General features: G+C 36.1%; 2 protein-coding genes across 5 annotated transcripts; both read right to left on the bottom strand.

Annotated features, from left to right (window-relative positions):
• Window positions 1-2,507: 2,507 nt before the first annotated feature.
• Window positions 2,508-6,336, bottom strand: LOC113296652 (O-glucosyltransferase rumi-like). Of its 4 annotated transcripts, XM_026544956.1 has the most exons (8): window positions 6,261-6,336; window positions 6,002-6,081; window positions 5,682-5,867; window positions 3,820-4,409; window positions 3,535-3,727; window positions 3,354-3,418; window positions 3,063-3,273; window positions 2,508-2,953 (listed from the first exon to the last, which is right to left on the bottom strand). In XM_026544956.1, the coding sequence occupies exons 3-8, from the start codon at window positions 5,841-5,843 to the stop codon at window positions 2,597-2,599; spliced, it is 1,578 nt and encodes a 525-aa protein (XP_026400741.1). In that variant the 5' UTR covers window positions 5,844-5,867; window positions 6,002-6,081; window positions 6,261-6,336; the 3' UTR covers window positions 2,508-2,596. The 4 variants fall into 4 exon arrangements, with proteins under 4 accessions (XP_026400741.1, XP_026400742.1, XP_026400740.1 ...); XM_026544957.1 differs by having other exon boundaries at window positions 5,682-5,892; window positions 6,002-6,316; XM_026544955.1 differs by having other exon boundaries at window positions 5,682-5,864; window positions 6,002-6,316.
• Window positions 6,337-10,113: 3,777 nt separating this feature from the next.
• LOC113293003 (uncharacterized protein At4g15970-like) lies at window positions 10,114-11,920 on the bottom strand. Its single transcript, XM_026541787.1, has 4 exons — window positions 11,611-11,920; window positions 11,088-11,453; window positions 10,488-10,713; window positions 10,114-10,372 (listed from the first exon to the last, which is right to left on the bottom strand). Exons 1-3 carry the CDS (start codon window positions 11,827-11,829, stop codon window positions 10,702-10,704), a joined length of 597 nt encoding a protein of 198 aa, XP_026397572.1. The 5' UTR covers window positions 11,830-11,920; the 3' UTR covers window positions 10,114-10,372; window positions 10,488-10,701.
• Window positions 11,921-17,902: the final 5,982 nt, after the last annotated feature.

Raw genomic sequence — 17,902 nt, 5'->3', positions numbered from 1 at the left:
ATATTGATACACCTACGTAAATCCTATGAAAAAGTAGGTTTCCCATGAAAATGCAGGTTTCCCATGTTTTACAGAAGTGTACATATTGGTGCACCTGTGAAAAGTAATTCATATGAAAAATAGGCTTGTGTGTGGTTGTCAGTGATCGAGTTTATGCATGTTTTGAAGCAGTGTACGTATTGGTGTACCTGTGTAATTCCCATGACGAAATAGATTTGTGTGTGGTTATGAATGATTGTTTTTATGCATGTTTCAAAGGGTTGTACACATTGGTGCACCTATATAATTCCCATGAAGAAGTATGTCCGAGTGTGAGTATAAATCATCGGTTATATGCATGTTTTGCAGGGGTGTACAGATTGGTGCGCCAGTGTATTTTCCATGAAAAAGTATATTTGTGTGTGGCTTTGAATGATCGGTTTTAGGCATGTTTCTCATGAAAAAGTAGGTCTGAGTGTGAGTATGAATGATCAATTTCATGCATATTTTTTTGTAGGTGTGTACAAAGTGGTAAAACAATGTCTTGATTCTTCGTAAGCTTTCTGTCGGAGAATGATACATAATAGCTTCATTTTAATGACAACTTTTTCATTCCATCTCCGTGTATGCTTGAGCTTGCCTGATAACAAAATATTTCAAAACCTTTGGCGTACTTATAGCTTTATATGTTCTCAGTTCTCGTTAGTTGTCATTCTTGGCTGCAAAAGTGTTCACTCTTTATCCAATATGTGTAGATAGTTCTACATATGTTTACTGTTAATGTGTACACAGTTGTGCGCATGTTGATTCTTTTTAAAGCTGACCATAGTTTTTGAATTATGAAGCCCTTGACTTGACTTTTATGACTACGGTCGAAAATTGAACTTCAATTAATCTCATACATTGGGGTTGACTTATGGGATGACATAACTTGAATCTTATTTTGTATATGTTTCTTTTTGATGGTTACAAAGAACATCTTGACAATATGTATATGTAACTGCAGTTTTTCTTTACTCTCTAGTTTTTTGTTATTTGTACAAAGTGGTGCCTACTTTTTTGTTTAATATTCGTATTTGTCTACAGACGCCCAGGTGTTGATAAAATCTACAATGTTTTCAACAATCAACTTCCTGAAGCTCTGAAAAAATTGAAATTTGATAACCAACTCGCGATGGAGAACATATGAAAGATAATTACTGAAGCAGATTGTTACCAATCACATCTTATCGCCACGAACAAGGATATTTTTGTCTCATTGAATCTTCGTTTATTACTATTAGAGGTCGTGCAGAGGTGGTAGTTGATACAATAGGCATTACTTTAACTCGTGCGGAGGTAGTAGTTGAAAATTATATAGTCATATGGGTACTCTTTTTGTAGATCTCGGAAAGAGCTTTCCGAATATATAATTTTGGATGAGCGGTTCAAAAGATAAAAAGGTTTTTAATTATTTTTGTATTATTTAAAGTTGCTGACATCATCATGAGTCACTTTGGACTAAACCATAAATATTTGTACTAAATTGTAAATTAGAAAGGCTATTTGTGTATTTTACATAATTTAAATAATTTTTGAACTAATCTATACCTAGTTGACTCGGTATGGACTAAACTTTGGACTAAAACCGTAGGAAGGGGCCTAAGACCAAAAAATAGAGTTGAAACCGGTCTCAAACAATAAAAAAGAAGTCCCTGCTTGACATAGGATACGTGGCCAGACTTGAACTTAAATTTGCAATTTTGACATGAAGACCATATATGAGGATAATACATAGCTCTCCGGAAAGAGTCCCGGTGACGGATGAACAAATTATTACCCATTGTTCTTAACTACTCCGTAGCTATTGTTAATCTGATCTACATTGGTTTGCTTTCTCGCAGCCACGGGTATATTTGTGTACTGACTGAGGGGTGCACTGATCTCTGTAGCTTCTATGTTCGCCGGCGCCACAAACCGGTTTGTCCTTCCGAATAGCTTTATATGAAATGCCAGTAACTTCAGCAAGAAATCTTCTACTTACTTCTGAATCCATTAGCATCTCCTCCTCTTCATTACACTCCCCTATTAAAGATGAAGAATCACTGCAATTTTTTCTCGATTTTTTTGTAAATTCAGCATCAACAATCACTTGCTGCAGTACTAGTAGCACTAACAGTGATGATCACAGATGAACTCTTATTTCTCTTGACCATTTTCTCTCTAGACTTCTTTCTGCTCAATTTTTTCCTGACCTTCTGTCTTTAAATCAACTTTCAGTCCGTGAGTGTCTGCATCGTACAAAGTGCACTCTCCATTATTAGCCAATTTTGACTGGCTTCCACTAACAAGTGGCTCCTAGTAGGTGGTTGGCCTGAATTTGGGGCCCATGACATAGTGCCACTTTTTGACAAGTAGAGGTAACTGGTACAAGGTAGTGGTCAGTGGAGGGTCATTATACAGCTTAGTCGGTGCTGGTTACTTATTGTAAATGGCACTGAATATAATCGCACAAGATTCATATGTGTCAATTCATCACTTATGGTGCATCAATTGAAATGGGTATAATTTTTTATTAATTTATCTGAAGAATGTGTTTAGTGTAAGAAGGGTGTAAGTATAAGAACATACAGATCTACTACTTGGTTTGGTTTTTATAAAAATTGTTCTCCCAACTTTCTACCTCTTTAATAGAATCTTCATTTTCTTGATTGAAAGCTTGAAGCTGTGCTGGATCAAATTCTGGAGGTAGGGTGCATGGCTTGGTTTTGCTGGGAGCCTTCACCATGGATTCCATCATGAACTTTTTCCTTATTCCTTTTTCAGGACATGCCATGCTCTCAAAACACATCTCAACTGCGTCTGGAGGTACAATAGGCTTGTATTTCATTAGTTTAGAGTATGCGGTTAATAGATGTAGCATATAGTCATAAACATAATCCATCTTTAGATCCTCCTGGATGAAATCACTGGCTGCTGTTCCGATTTGTCGCACCTGTTAAAAATATTAGAATCAAGATTAGTATACCCAAAGGTGGAACAAAAATTTGCTGAACTGGAGGAGTTTCGGAATCCGCTACTAACTTCATCACAGAGAGACTTACAATTTTCTTGTGGGTGTTTCCCCAGTCAACAGCAAACTTGATTGATTTGCACTTGTCATTTTCTTTGATGGGCCAGTAATGCTGCATGGCTACTAGACTTCTTGTGAAGAAGTCGTAGAAGAGAGGCTTCACCAGTAACGTGAGAGAATTACAAGCTAATATGTACTTTTCGCTTACTGACCAGCCAACCCCTTCTATATAAATTTTATACCTGCAAAAACCAAACTTGTTAGCTTAATCAATGATTACGGCACAGCAAGCAATTTTTAGTACCGCACACGCTGGTGCTACCTGTGAACGCATTGATCTGCTAAATTGGATTGATGAAACCCTCCCCGATTCTCTGCACCCCAATCCTGCAAAGTTCAAGTGCAATGGTTAGTATATGTGCATTGTGTAGAGAATGTGCATTTTAGGTTAATGTAATCCAAGGAATAGACATTGCATTCTTGCTTTTATAGTAAGGAATTACCATTGGATACAAACGAGCATTCCAGTCCTGCTCCTCAGAGACATTGCATTTGATAAGATCTAGTCTAGTGGGAGCAACTTTAGGATTCCCTTTCCAATACGCATAAGGTTCCCTATCAATCCATTTGGTCTTCCTATTTCCCTCCTTCAGGTCTTCTAACAACGTATCCCACGGTCTTACGCGGATTTCAGGCCTGAAAATTTCTATCATAAGTGTGCCACTGGAGTGCTACCGTCTGGTCTTACACAGTTAGACCAATATTGAAAGAAGCTTGATGAAACTTACCATCCCCAAAAGGACCAATCAGGAAACGGGATAGCTACAAAGGAGTCTTGGCCGCAGAAGCCAAACACTGGTGGTGGAGCAGTAGCGTTTGGTCCTTGATAATCTTTAAATTTGTTTTTAGGCTTGTCACCGGCATCAAACATCAAATCCAAGTCAGGCAGTTTTCCAGGGTACTTCCTCATGAGTTGCACAACACCCCAAATTGTAAACAAATCTCTAGTTTGAAATACCGGCCTAATCTTTTGCATGTAAGCTTTCCCATTTACGATTGTTATTCTGAAGTTTGACGACTGGTTTGCCCTTTCTATCATCTCCTCGGTGATTCCTGTATCTTTCCATGGTCGCAAATCTTCGTGAATCCAGCGAAAATAATTAGGACACTCCTTTGTAGACGATGAACTGTCAGTTTCTTCGTCTGTCAATGTTTCAGGATTGTTTACTGTGCATTTTTTAATCTCGTTGTATGCTGAGCAATTGAGTGGGGAGTATGAGACTGGTTGTTGTTTGTGGATTTTTCTGTTTACGGGTAGAGGAGTGCTGGCGAAGGTTACACTTCCAGGGCTAAACCTGTTGACGCTTGCTAGTATATTCTGCAAAAATTCAAGAGGCGCATATGACATATAGTAAAAATCTTTGTACAATGGCCTGCAAATTGACACTTCGATAATATCTTACAAATTCTAAAGTAATTAGAGAAATTATAAGGTAAGAATAGTGACATACACATATACTCCATGAAAAATGAAGAAGGTTAGTGTTTATTATTATTTATTCTCGATAAAATTTCTAAAACATTACGACGTAGTATCCGTTATCGTTAAATTGACGTTATCTTAAAATTGACGTTATCTTAAAATCTCGATACTAATTATTTTTATAGAAATTAAGTAAATATTAGTTAGATATTAATTTCTGATATAATGTTTTTGTTTTCACGGAACACTACACTCTTATAAATAATGTTTGAGCACATTTCCTGATATGTAACTTTATCATCTATCGATGTAAATTTCAACTCTCAATTTTCAAAATGGTTGATAACAATGTTATATGTCTTAGGCAATGTCCGTCTTTTTCGTAAAATGTAGATCACTTTCAAGAACATATTACGGAAAATTAGCTATAAATCAGTATTATCTAACACAAAACAAAATAATGTTAAAATTATAAGATAATATCCATATAGAACCACCAATGAATCCTATTTCAGTAATTATTACCAGCTATCAACATAACGAACTTTTTTTTATGAATTTAAAATATAGAAGCAATCCTAATGGTGAATCCTGGGGACATTATAAGACTATCATCTAATTTCGGATCAAATAAGCAAATCCTGAGTTTTTCGTGGCTCAGGGCAAAAAATATAACAATAACAATAGGTAACTTCTTATATATCGAGGATGAAGACATAAAAAATGACTAATTCAGAAAAAAAAATATTGTTATTCTAGCATGTTATTTTTTTAATTTTATCAATTTTGATTTCGATGATTTTTTTTTATTAGAGATTAACTTGTGCAGGAATATACAAGTTAACAACACTCATGCTTAATCTTTTAAATTGCACACTAGATTTTACACTCATTGTTTTCGTGCACTCTCAAAATGTCATGCGCCTGGCTTTTTGGACCAGGCGTTTATCTTCTTTTCTTCAATAAAGTCTTATATTGGTGTCAATCCACCAATATCATTATTATCAATATTTCTCTTGCATTTTCTATGAACCCGTACCAGAACTATCCAATTGCTAGTTGGAAGGTACACATCCAATATGGAGAAGAGAAGAAGACAGTCACCGGTGCATACACACTAGTTCATGAGACATTTAATAACGTTTGAGCGAGTATATGAAATCTTACCGAACCGATGCAACGTGAGTACATGTAGGCACCGGAAAACAGAAGAAAGATGAAGAGAATAGTAGTACTATTTCTCGCAGACGCCAGAGTCATTCTCGTACGCTCAGCTTCAGATCTGATTCCTTTAGTATTAGCTTTGATCATCAAATGATCACTGGCCATTTCCCGAGAACCACACGATTTCTACTGCCATAATTTATAAAAGAAAAAACTTGATCATCAGGGCAGCTCTCCAAATCAATAATCTGACTTGAAGAGCCTCAACAAACAGTAAACCAAGAAATGCGTAGAAAAGAAAAGAAAGCCATGAAATGACTTACCTACAAAGATTTCATCAACCGGTCAAGCCATGATCTTTACCTTTTTATTTTTGTCCGATTATCGCATACAGCAACCGAACCTTCAGCCACATACAAAGACTCTCATCAACTACTTCTATAAGCTTAACTGTACACACTGGGCTGCTCTCATAATCTCTCTACAGTCTACACACATATATGATGATACTGCCGAGAAGAGATAGCTAGCTTCATAATCTACAAATATTTAATATTTTGTTAAGATTAGATTAAACAGTACCCTTTACTTGAAAATTAATGCAGAGCTGCTTCTAATGAATTGTTAATTTCTCAAAAACCGTTCTCTTGCAACGTAGTTCGAAGATTTTGTCGAGAGTTCTCTTTTTATAAAAGGCAATATTTTAAGGTTGCGTTTGGAATTTGGATCTAAATTTTGACTTATTACTACATTGCATTAGATTTTTCTTTTTTTATCGGTGGGTTAATAGCAAAGCATTTGTTTACAGCTCTGCGAAATGTTACTTCAAAAACATGGAACCTTCTTTTTCACCGTCAATGTAGCTCTCGCCTCTCGGTAATCAAGAATGGAATCCATGGTTTCCCGCTGACTTTAGCCAGCATTTAAAGATCAGGTGCGGATGCATTAATATGCATTACTTTATGAGTGCTCTGCTGGGGGAGAATGGATAGCTCTCGTTTACTTTTGGAGACGACTAGCTTGACCCCAAGCTATTAGGTTAGGTGTATATGCATTTTCATTTTGGCTTTACTTGTGCTCAAGATTTTTTTAGGAAAATTTCCGTACAGGACACGAGAAGTTTGCATGATCCAGAGGATTTAAATAATCCTGCTTGTTGTGAGGTTTTTTTTTTTTGTTTTTTTTTGTGAGGTGTCTTCATGAATCCTTCTAAACAAATTTTCAAAAGATCATTCGGAGATGGTTAGTCGTTAAAAAAAATCATTTTTGTTCTTTCCAGAGGATTATTATGTGAAAATGTTAGCTTACACCATGTTTGTTTACTCCTAACTCATTTGAGTCGTCTGGATCTAAATCATCTGGATCTGAGTGAAATCACCTGACTCATTTGGATCTGAGTCGATATGTTTGTTTTGAGTCAGATCTGACTCATCTGACTCGTAAATAAGTGAGTCAGTGGTTTGGTCCCATGAGTCAGGGGTATTTTGTTACCTGACTCAAATGAGTCCGAGTCAGGAGTTATGTCTGAGTCAGAGGTCGAGTCAGATCTGACTCAAAATGGAAACAAACGGTCTGACTGCTGACTCGATCCGAGTCAGGGGTTGACTCAGATTCAGACGCCGAGTCAGCTGCAAACAAACAAGTTCTTAGTTAACTTATACATACGTGCGTAGTTACACAAAAGGGAAAATCGGGAATATGTCGAGGATTCACTAATTTACTGCAAATTAACCGTTCAAGCAGGTGCTTACCTTGCGTTGTTATTTTAAAAGCAAGATTGGCTTCGTTAGATATCAATTTGAAAGTTAAGAGCATAACAGTATATTTCTTTTCTTATGGATGGTCGGGATATATTTCTTAATTTTAGAATGTGGGAATGTTATAAATACTTTCCATTTTGGTCAACTTTACACAAATATTCTCAAGGGGTAAAAAATAATTTTTTTTGGAATCAACTTATGCTAATTGCTTCCAGTGAGGGGTATTTTTAAAATTGAATAAGGGTATATTTCAAATGGTGGATTTAGAGGGGTATTTGAATAATGTTCCCTTTTGAAATTATGGGATAAATTCCCAATTAAATTAGTGAATCGCGGATATATGCCCAAATTTTCCTACACAATAATAAAAAACGATACAAGAATATGATCACCATCATGCAGCACTCACAATAATTGCGCAACACTCGTTCGGATGTGTTGCACAATGATTACGCAACATCATGTAACACTCACTTTTGGGCAGCAGTCAAGAGATTTGGTTGTGGACCTCGTGGGCACTACGATCAAAACTGCTTGATCGGTGATAAGAACGATTTTTTAGGGACCATGGTTTTTTTGAGGGGACCATGATTTTATTAAGTCACCTTCCCTATAGTTATAAGGGGTGTCCTAAAGCGTTGAAATGACTAACCTACCCTTAACCTAATTTAATTTAAAATCAACCTAATAACCACCTATATATATATAACCAACGCCCACCATCACCACCACCTCCGATTATCACCACCACCAACCACCTCCTCCCACCACCACCGCCGATTACCACCACCACCATCTCTGACTATCACCACCACCAACCACCGAGTACCACCACCACCTCCGATTACCACCACCACCAACCACCACCTCTATATATATAGCTTAATTTAAATCATTAACAAAGATATTCTCACAAACCCATTACTTGTAAAAAATTTTTGGTTGAGAAAATGAGAAGTAATCATCAAAATGAGTTGAAAATGGAAGTTGCAGAGAGGTTTAATGGAGGTTTTTTTCAGAGAAAGGTTTGGTTACGTCGCAAAAAACAAGTCTCAGCCGAACTTTTAGTTCGGTTACGTCGCAAAACGTTCGGTTTCGTCGCAAAAAGTTCGGTTGATTTGCAAAAAATACTTTTAACCGAACTCCTTGATTAGAACAAAACAAGTCCATAAGTTCGGTTCCTTCGCAAAATAAGGATATCACCGAACTTTAGTACGAAAATAATGAAAAGTCCAAAAGTTCGGTTCGTTCGCAAAAATGTTAAGTTGTCTTTGTAACCGAACTATGGGCTAATTTTATATAGGCATTTGCAAGTTCAGTTCGGTTGGATCGCAAAAATTGTTAAGTTTTTACTTTAACCGAACTTTACTCTGATATTGAGTTCGATTAGATATGTTGTTGGGTAAAAGTTTGCGAACCAACCGAACTTTTTACACTTGGTATAAATTTTTTTTACGTAAAGTTCGGTTAGATAGTTGGTTGGTATGAAGTTTGCGAACCAACCGAACTATGTACACTTGGTAAAATCTTATGTTCATGTAAAGTTCGGTTAGATATTGTTTGCGAACCAACAGAACTTCTAGACCCTAAAGTTCGGTAACATTGCGGGCAAACCGAACATTACTCTGTAAATCCTTTAAACAATGTTCGGTAACATGTCTGCTAACCGAACGACTAAAAACCTCCATTAACGAGCGAGTTCGGTAACCTGCGTGTTTGGAAAAAGTAACCGAACTACACTTTCAGATGTGTTCGGTTACATGTTCTTCACATAAGGTAACCGAACAAGGCCAAATCTACTTCAAAAATTTACATTTTTTTGAAAATTTGGAGCAATTCAACCAACATTATCTAAGTTTGAAGCATACCTGGGTACCCAAATACTCTTCCTACGGTTTTGTTCGGTTACATGATTCAGATGAGCCATCAATTGAATACTCAAGCTTAGTGAACTCAATTTTTTTTTTATTTTCCATGTTTTTCTTCTTCATCTTCTCTAACTTTACTCAATAATTCTACTTCTTTTTTAGAAAACCCATCTGATTTTTTAATCTCACTAATTATCTTTAACTTAATCATTTGACTAACCATTACACTAACTAATATTAACACTAACTAATCATTACCCAAAATTAATCAGGAGGGTAGTTTAGGTATTAATATAAATATATAGATAAGGGGCGACCTAGATTTACTTCTAAATGTCTTACTAAAAATAGAACCATGATCCCCAAAAAATCCATGGTCCCAAAAATTCGTTCGGTAATAAGTAGTTTTATTGAGACTAAAGCCAACAACGAACAGTGGCAGATCCAATGTGCAACAAGGGTGCGCAGTTGCGATCCCTCCCCATTGGATTTCCAAGCCTAATTTCCAAGCCCAAAATTTCTGATAAGCCTAATTTTCCTTTTTTTGCTACCTCTAATAGAATTTTGCTTCCCCTTAATTTAGCTGCTAGCTTTGCCGCTGACAACGAATACAATTACTGAATTATAAGGAACAATTACTAAATTACAAGGAACTAGTCACCGACCAAGGTAGGACAAGGTATCCGCCTGAAGAGAAAAAAAATCAAGCAAACAGAAGAAACCGAAAAGAAAACCTCTACGGTAAACACATAAATATGTGCCGGGTGATTCTCTCACGGTGGTTCGAAAACCACCGTGTTCCAATAAATCACACCCTTTACAGTTTACACTATCAGTAATTCCATGTTTTGTGTATGAGAAAAGAATTTCGAACAACTAACATGCCTTATTTGAACGAGAGCACATTACAAAATAAAGGAGTCTTATTAACTGTTGAAAGTTGATCTACGATATTATAGAAATGATCTTAATCTTCTAATGAAGAAGTTCCGTGATGATCAATTAATCTTTCTTTCCCTCTTGCACCAACCTCTTAGGCTTATAATCCCGATCGAAGTTTTTGATGCTAATTACCAAACAAGAAAATTAAAGTAAGTAACTGACACAAGCATCGGATCGGAGTAAATGAGCATAAGAGGGTATTGCATGAAATTAACTAAATAGATAAACATATACAGTACCTGCAATTTTGTGGCACTCTCCATGTGGAATTCCATGAACTCTTGAGACTTGGCGACGAAGATGCATAATTCCTCCAATCATCCAGCATAATATTTATGTCATGAATTTTGGTATCCAAACCAAAACAGTTGGCGTGCATCGTAGAAACTTGATTGAAATCTTTACTTGTTTCACAAAATCCACCAAAGTACAGTGTATTCAAGAACCTAATCTTCAATCCGATTTCTGTGAGAAACGGATCATGTTTAATCAGCATAAGTACGGACTGATCATGTTTATTTTTGTACTTATTTCTCGACGTAAACCAAAACTTGTAAAATTCTATTGATCTTGTGTTCGATTTAACGTAAGTAAATCCTCCATTTGGCATGTTGTTCAAGTTGTAAGAGTCGTTTAGAGCATAATTATCGGTTGCAATCTGAAAATCTGTGTTCTCGTAAAATCGCTTAAATGGATCTCGAAACCACATTATATCAGCATCGTGATCATGAAGATTCCAAAAGAATTACATTATACGTACATAAATCTGTAAGATGACAATTCCCTTAAAAAGGACACTTCACATAATATTTGTACGTAACTTTCTTAGAAATGCGTACCGTAAAAAGGAAGTTGTACCCCAACTCAAGAACAACTCGAAGAATATCGATCCTACTCCACATCATCTTCAAGTATGCTCTACTCATAAAATATGCCTCGACTGAGAAATCAACTCCTTCAACTGTAAGAGCATAACAATGAGGATGTACTTCCAAACAACGCTTATACGCTTTTTGGTCTAACGCGATGACCACCAAATGCTTCAAAAGACCTTTAGTGTTTTCTCCTATTTTAAAACTTACAAGAAATAGGTCAAATATTGAATTTGGAGCTGCCCACGCTTCATTCAGTGTTGTTATGATTACGGTTTTATCTTTCATGGATGCCGACTTTAATACTCTCTCTAGTTTAACCTCTTCCCTGTTCTGCAAAAGTTATCAATGTGTTCATGATTAGATTTAGAGATAGTTGAGCATGCACCGGGTCGTTTGACCCAACACTGACTTGCAAAGTGACTATGAGTCTATGACATGCTGAATTTGCCCTGATCTGTTGCATATAAGCTGAGTATAATACACTTACCAAAGAGGGATTGGTGGCCGCGAGACTGTTCTGAGGCGAACTATGAAACAATCGTAACGGATATACTGCGTTGTAAAGAGCAAGACAAGGTAATGCAACGACGGCAAACGACATTATGAGCATTAGGATTCGGCGGAAACTGCTAACAGGATCAGGCAATAATGTTAGCTTTGTGTTTTTGTTACTCTCAGATGTTGACGTTCTTCGTCGAGTCGCCATCTTACTGCAGACTACAGTATGCTGGTATAATCAATTTCTTGGGGAATCGATCAATACCCAAGATAAAACATATGTACTTTGAGGTGCAGAAGAGAAAGAGAGCCGATAAAGACGCAGGATTTGTACTTCAGTACTTGGAAGTTTGAACTAAAGCTATCCGCAAGTTTATATTTTAGATACAGATTAATTAAGATTATTGAACTAGGGCCCCATTAAACTAAGCTTAAATTAATCCTACTTGATGTTTTTTTTGTTTTTGAAGCATATCCTACTTGATGTTAATCGTGGTTGATCTAAAGTCAATGACGATAAAATAAGCTACGACACTTCCCCCAATAAATTAATACATACAATACTAAAAAGTGGACTACATTTCAAAGAAACTACTGGCACGTTAGTAGGACATGATTTATATGGACGGATACCAACTCTATATCAGAGACTGATATCATTCCATCAATCCAATGGTTGGAGTTTCAGGATTTTTTTGTCCTATATGGACTGGTATCAGTCCTTAGTAGAGTCGGTATCGGCCGATATAAATCATGAATTACCTGACATATGAATCAAAAGTTGCAACCGATCAAAAACGAACATGAATTGTTTATCGTAGAAAATCCCAAGGAAAAATCCTAGGAATGATTAAACCCCAGTAGAAACCTTTATCAATGTAGAATGATTGCTTGAATTTAGAGGCAGACTTGATTATCATGATTGTTAAAGACATGATCTCAATGTAGAATTATTGCTTGAATTTAGAGGCACACTTGATTACAATGATTGTTAAAGACGGGATCACTTTTGATAGAATGGTACTAATTTATATAAAACAACATAATTTTGACCATTGGATTTTTAACTGATACCATTCCTATTAAAACTTATACCAGTCTTTTAGCAATCATGTCAATCATTTCCAGCACCCTTAACGATTCTAGTGTTTATGATATTCTACCAAAAAAAAATATGAAGTTTTGTTAGAATGAGAGCAAAACGTAATTTGGAAAGAGTAAATGATTTAAAATATTTGTGTTACAAAGACTAAAAATGCTAACCGTGGGATAAAAACTAAGGCTAAAAGTATTAGAGCATTGCTCGGTTGAACCCACTAGCGTTGGCATGTCAAGTTAGTTGTCAAATTTGGTTGCCAAAACATACTCTTGATTTAGTATACTAAAGCTAGTTTCAGACTAGATTAGGTCTAAAAAGTAGAATATAAAATCGAAGCTATCCTTGAAGAATGGAGATTGAAGAACTTCATTAAAGGTTAGTACAAATACTTGATTCTCTTGTTTACTCTACCTCTCTATCCATCGAAACAAGTACTCATTCTATGGAATAATTTCTATGACGGTAAATACACATTTATGTATATACTAGAGGAGTTTGAGCTCATGACTTTAACGAGTATGACCTTTATCCCTGAAAAGGTTCCCATGTTGTAATGGATGATCATACGAAGTCAACGGACCAAGAATCAGTCAATTCCGAGTTATAACGAAGAAGTTACGAGTGATTCATTAGAGCAACACTTATTTGTGTAGCTAAGGTTGATTCTTGAACATGAAGTGGTACACGAACTTTTGTAAAGGTACGTACACCCTCTCACGTACCTAAGTGATTAAAATCCTATTTTGGCATATATTTGAGTTTTGTCTCCTAGACAAGGTAACTTGGTTTCCAAGCAACCTAGACTTGGGTATTCACGATAAATAGATTTTTCATGTGACAATACAATCTATCCCTTGGAGAATTGGTGTTTGGTTACATAAGGTTGTTTTCCATAACTTTGTTCTTAACGAACAAGGGTGAGGCTTCACAAGACTTTACTTGGGGATCGTAAAGCACGGGGAATCTATCTTCTTTGATAGTTTCAATTCCTATTCTTAGGTGTTTGTTATAAATCCTAGAATTGATAGAGCAAGATATTCTTAGTTGTTTCTAAGTGATCTTGTGAGGAAGGCTCAATTAAGGTTCACGGTTTCATAACCTAATTGTTGGAAAATATCTTCTAAAGAGAATTGACGTTCTGCTATAAGATTTTCAAGAGTATCTTCTAAAGAGAATCGGTGTTCTGCTAGAAGATTTACGAGAAGAATTCTTAAAGGGAATAGATGTTCTGCTAGGAGTTTTACAGGCGCTTGAATACAACTGAAGCAGGTATTACATCTAATCTGAATAGGTGGTAGGTAATTGGTGTAACAACTTATAATCAGTGTGTGTTCAATCTGGACTAGGTCCCAGGATTTTTCTGCATTTGCAGTTTCCTCGTTAACAAAACTTTTGGTGTCTGTGTTATTTCTTTTCCGCATTATATTATTTCATCTTAACAATTGAAATATCACAGGTTGAGCGTATCTAAACCTATAGTGTATTAACACAACTATAAGAACCTACCAGACTCCTCTTGGTAAATTCGTATATTGAAATATAAATTACAAGACTTGTTCTTGTTGGAATTCGGTTCGTAAACAGTTCGTGTGTATGCTAGGTTTACCTTGTTAAAGCAATCTTAAATATTGTTTCGTATTCGAACGTATATATTGTACAAGGTTTGTATATACTGGTTCCCGAACGAAAAATTTGATGGTATACTAGTTACTCCTGCGTTTTCAAAAATCATGGGACAAATATGGGATAGTGAAAAATTGAGAAGAATATGATGTGACATCCGTTCGAAGATCCATAAAAATTACGCCCCTGCTAATCCACTATGGGGAATGACACCACCTCCTTTCCCACATCTTTCCATGTCATTTGTCTCGCATCTGGTTGGATCTAACTAAGATTGAAATAGCTTACTAACAAAAAAAATTCACGCAGTCATAATCAAAAAAAGAATTAACCCAAATTCATAATATTTGTATCACTACACCCACCATCATCGTCAAGGCCCACTATCACCGCCACCGTAAGAATAACCTATTGTTAAAGGGTTTTTTTGATTGTAAATAAAAAAAACTAGGAATTACCAATAGGTACTATTATAGTGATACTAGTTAGTGACAGGTCCACCCACTAAAGCCCAGTAACTAGTGATCCATAATAAAAAGAAAACATAAAAATGGACCCAATTTTTTAATCCCAGGTCATGTACACGTGCGGGACAAATCATGTGAAATTTTCAAATACCTAAACTACCCTTCCAATCCTACATATATTTAAGCAACCTATTTCAAAGTTTCTAAAAAAAAACAGCGAATTCACATCCGGTTTCTGCTCTATTTCTTCTTCTCGCTTTTGGACTAGGGTTTTTGAAGATTTCTTTAGTGATTTTAACAGGTATGTTGCTTAATCTTTTCTATTTTCTTCTTTCTGCTACAGTTTCATGGAGATTGGTTGTGTTCTGTTTTGTTTTTTATGAATCTTGTTCGTATTTATTAAGTTATTTGGTTAGATTGTTAAGTTTTTAGCTTATTTTAGCTTTCGATTTGATTATCTTTCTGTTTTCTTTTCAAAATCAGGTTTGTTTTCACTTTCAGGTCGTATTATCCAGCAGTACATATATGACATACTCATTGTTTCTGCTACAGTTTTTGAATCATGTTTAAGATTTGAATTTTGGATCATGGAGATTGGTTGTGTTCTGTTTGTTTTTTATGAATCTTGTTCGTATTTATTCAGTTATTTGGTTAGATTGTTAAGTTTTTAGCTTATTTTAGCTTTGGATTTGATTATCTTTCTGTTTTCTTTTCAAAATCAGTTTTGTTCTCACTTTCAGATCGTATTATCCAGCAGTACATATATGACATACTCATTGTATATGCTCTTAGATTCTGTTTCTTGCATAGATCTCTCACTTTTTTTAGTTTGACCCATCAGTACGTATGTGAAATACTGTATTTTAATACTGTTACATCTTTGTCACATTTGCAGGTTCAAAACATGTCTGATGCAGAGTGTTCCAATCCAAATACCTACTGCTAGGCATACATTTACTATAAGCTTCATCATTTTGCTCACCTGGTTACTTTTAAGTCTAGTATTGTTGACCTGAAATTTCTTATTTGTGAAAACTGGAGAACCTTGAACCCTTCTGAGATTATCATCACTTATGTTGAGAATGGTGTCAAAGTACCTGTGATTGCTGACTTTCAACTTCATGGTCTCGCTGCCTTGCATTTTTCAAAGAAATCGGCGTTCTTTGAGCTGCATGTAGATTTTCTTTCTGCTGGTTGATGTAGTTCCTCTACATTCAGCGGCGTCGACAACAATTCAGAACTGATTAGGGCAGATAGAGATAGTTATGAAACTGATGGAAAAGAAATTGTTAAACCTCTTCTGTCCGATGGGTGGGAGAATGTTTTTGATGATCCTAACAAGCTTTTTCGTGGTGGTGTTGATGTTGTTCGGTTGGCCTGTCAAAAGTATTGTTTGAAGACTGGGTATCGCGTAACAAAGGTGAAGAATGATCGTGAAAGGTTCACAATAAAATGCAGTAAAGTCCCATGCACTTGGATGATCCATGCAGTTGCTATTGATTCTACTTGCGATGTTTTTAGGATAAAAAAGTATGTTGGGAGGCACACTTGTGGAGCTGGTGTGAAGTTGAGAAGTCCTAAAGTATCGAAGAAGCTGGTACACAACCTTATTCATGATCGTGTGATGCACAACCCACTTATCAAGCCTCGCGAAATTGAAGATTATATAAAAGTTGGTGCTGGTGTTAATATCAAATATCACCATGCATATCATGGTTTGGAACGGTCACACCATGAAATTTTTGGGAATGATGTAAAGTCTTACTCTGATCTGGTTTGGTGGGTGAATTCATTGAAAGAAACAAATCCTGGCTCTTATGCGGATTTTCAGTTTAACGATGCAACTCAGACATTTGAAAGGTTATTCATCGCAATAGGCACTTGTATTGAAGGTTATAGACTTTGTCGACCAATGATTTTTGTTGATGCAACTTTTCTGACCGGGAAATTTAGAGGTACCCTTATGGATGCTACTTGTCTGAATGGGAATCAAGGCAAGTGCTCTTTGTTACGTTTTAACTGTTATTGTTTACAAGTTATTCACTGCTTTTAATCGTTGGAACTTTTTTAGTATACCATTTATGTACTGAAAATTTATTGTGTATAACACACACTAATTCATATATGTAAGCATAAGACCTTTTTTTGAGTACAATATGTCTATGTTACGTCTATGAATATAGCAACATATTTAGTGACAGTATATAATATATGTACTGTTTGTTTTTTGCAGGTTTTTATCCGCTAGCCTTTGCATTGGTCCCAGGAGAGGATGTTGACAATTGGGATTGGTTTATGTGCAATCTTAGCAACATTGTTGATGACCGTCCTATCACCTTTATGTCTGATCGTCATGAAGGATTGTTGAGGCCTATTCCTAAACACTTTCCTACTTCCCATCATGGCTATTGTTACTACCACTTGCAAGGAAACTTACCAATCAGGAAATCGGACGAGAAGTACAAAGAAGTTATGGATTGTTTCAAAAAACCAACTTATGCTCTCACATCAGCAAGATATGAAGAAGCACTAATGGAAATGGAGTTAATGGGAAGGCCTGGGGTTGCTGAGTATTGCCTCAATATGCATAGGGAACATTGGTCCAGCGCGTTCTTCACTGGCTGTAGATTTAGTCAGACTACATCAAGCGTTGTTGAGTCCTTCAATAATTGGATTCGGAAAGACAAGAGGTTGCCTTCCTGCGCCCTCGTTGACATGATCAGGTTTGTGTGTGTGTGTTTTTTGTTGGTGTTTTCTTTGTTTTTGGTTCATTTTTTTTTTGTTCAAAATTTATTACAGGTGTTCTTTTTGTTCCATTCATAGGTTACGCGTTATGGAGTTGATGAATGAACGTCGCGAAATGAGTCTTTTCATGGACCCAGAGAAGCTCACTCCTACCTACGAGGCGTTACTTAAAAACATATTCAAATTGGTCGAGTTTGGAATGTTACTCAGTCATCTGCGTATGAGTATGAGATTCATTCGCCTAGGTTAGCTTTATCCCATAAAACAACTTTTACTGTACTATAGAATACATGTAGGAGTGAATCATATGTTTTGTTTTTTTGTATTTGTTTGCAGTGCTGCATATA

This window comes from Papaver somniferum, chromosome 7 (genome assembly GCF_003573695.1).
Source record: "Papaver somniferum cultivar HN1 chromosome 7, ASM357369v1, whole genome shotgun sequence".
Taxonomy (NCBI): domain Eukaryota; kingdom Viridiplantae; phylum Streptophyta; class Magnoliopsida; order Ranunculales; family Papaveraceae; genus Papaver; species Papaver somniferum.
The sequence above is the reverse complement of the archived record's forward strand: the minus strand, read 5'-3'. Positions and strand labels throughout refer to the sequence as shown.

What these genes read in the sequence shown, in the direction of transcription:
- LOC113293003 (XM_026541787.1), bottom strand. Translation starts at nt 11,829, where the DNA reads ATGGCGACTCGACGAAGAACGTCAACATCTGAGAGTAACAAAAACACA. An exon ending in CGGCCACCAATCCCTCTTTG is followed by an intron (nt 11,454 to 11,610) that starts GTAAGTGTATTA and finishes TAACTTTTGCAG; the next exon opens with AACAGGGAAGAGGTTAAACT.
- LOC113296652 (XM_026544956.1), bottom strand. Translation starts at nt 5,843, where the DNA reads ATGGCCAGTGATCATTTGATGATCAAAGCTAATACTAAAGGAATCAGA. An exon ending in ACTCACGTTGCATCGGTTCG is followed by an intron (nt 4,410 to 5,681) that starts GTAAGATTTCAT and finishes GAATTTTTGCAG; the next exon opens with AATATACTAGCAAGCGTCAA. An exon ending in GAAACACCCACAAGAAAATT is followed by an intron (nt 2,954 to 3,062) that starts GTAAGTCTCTCT and finishes TATTTTTAACAG; the next exon opens with GTGCGACAAATCGGAACAGC.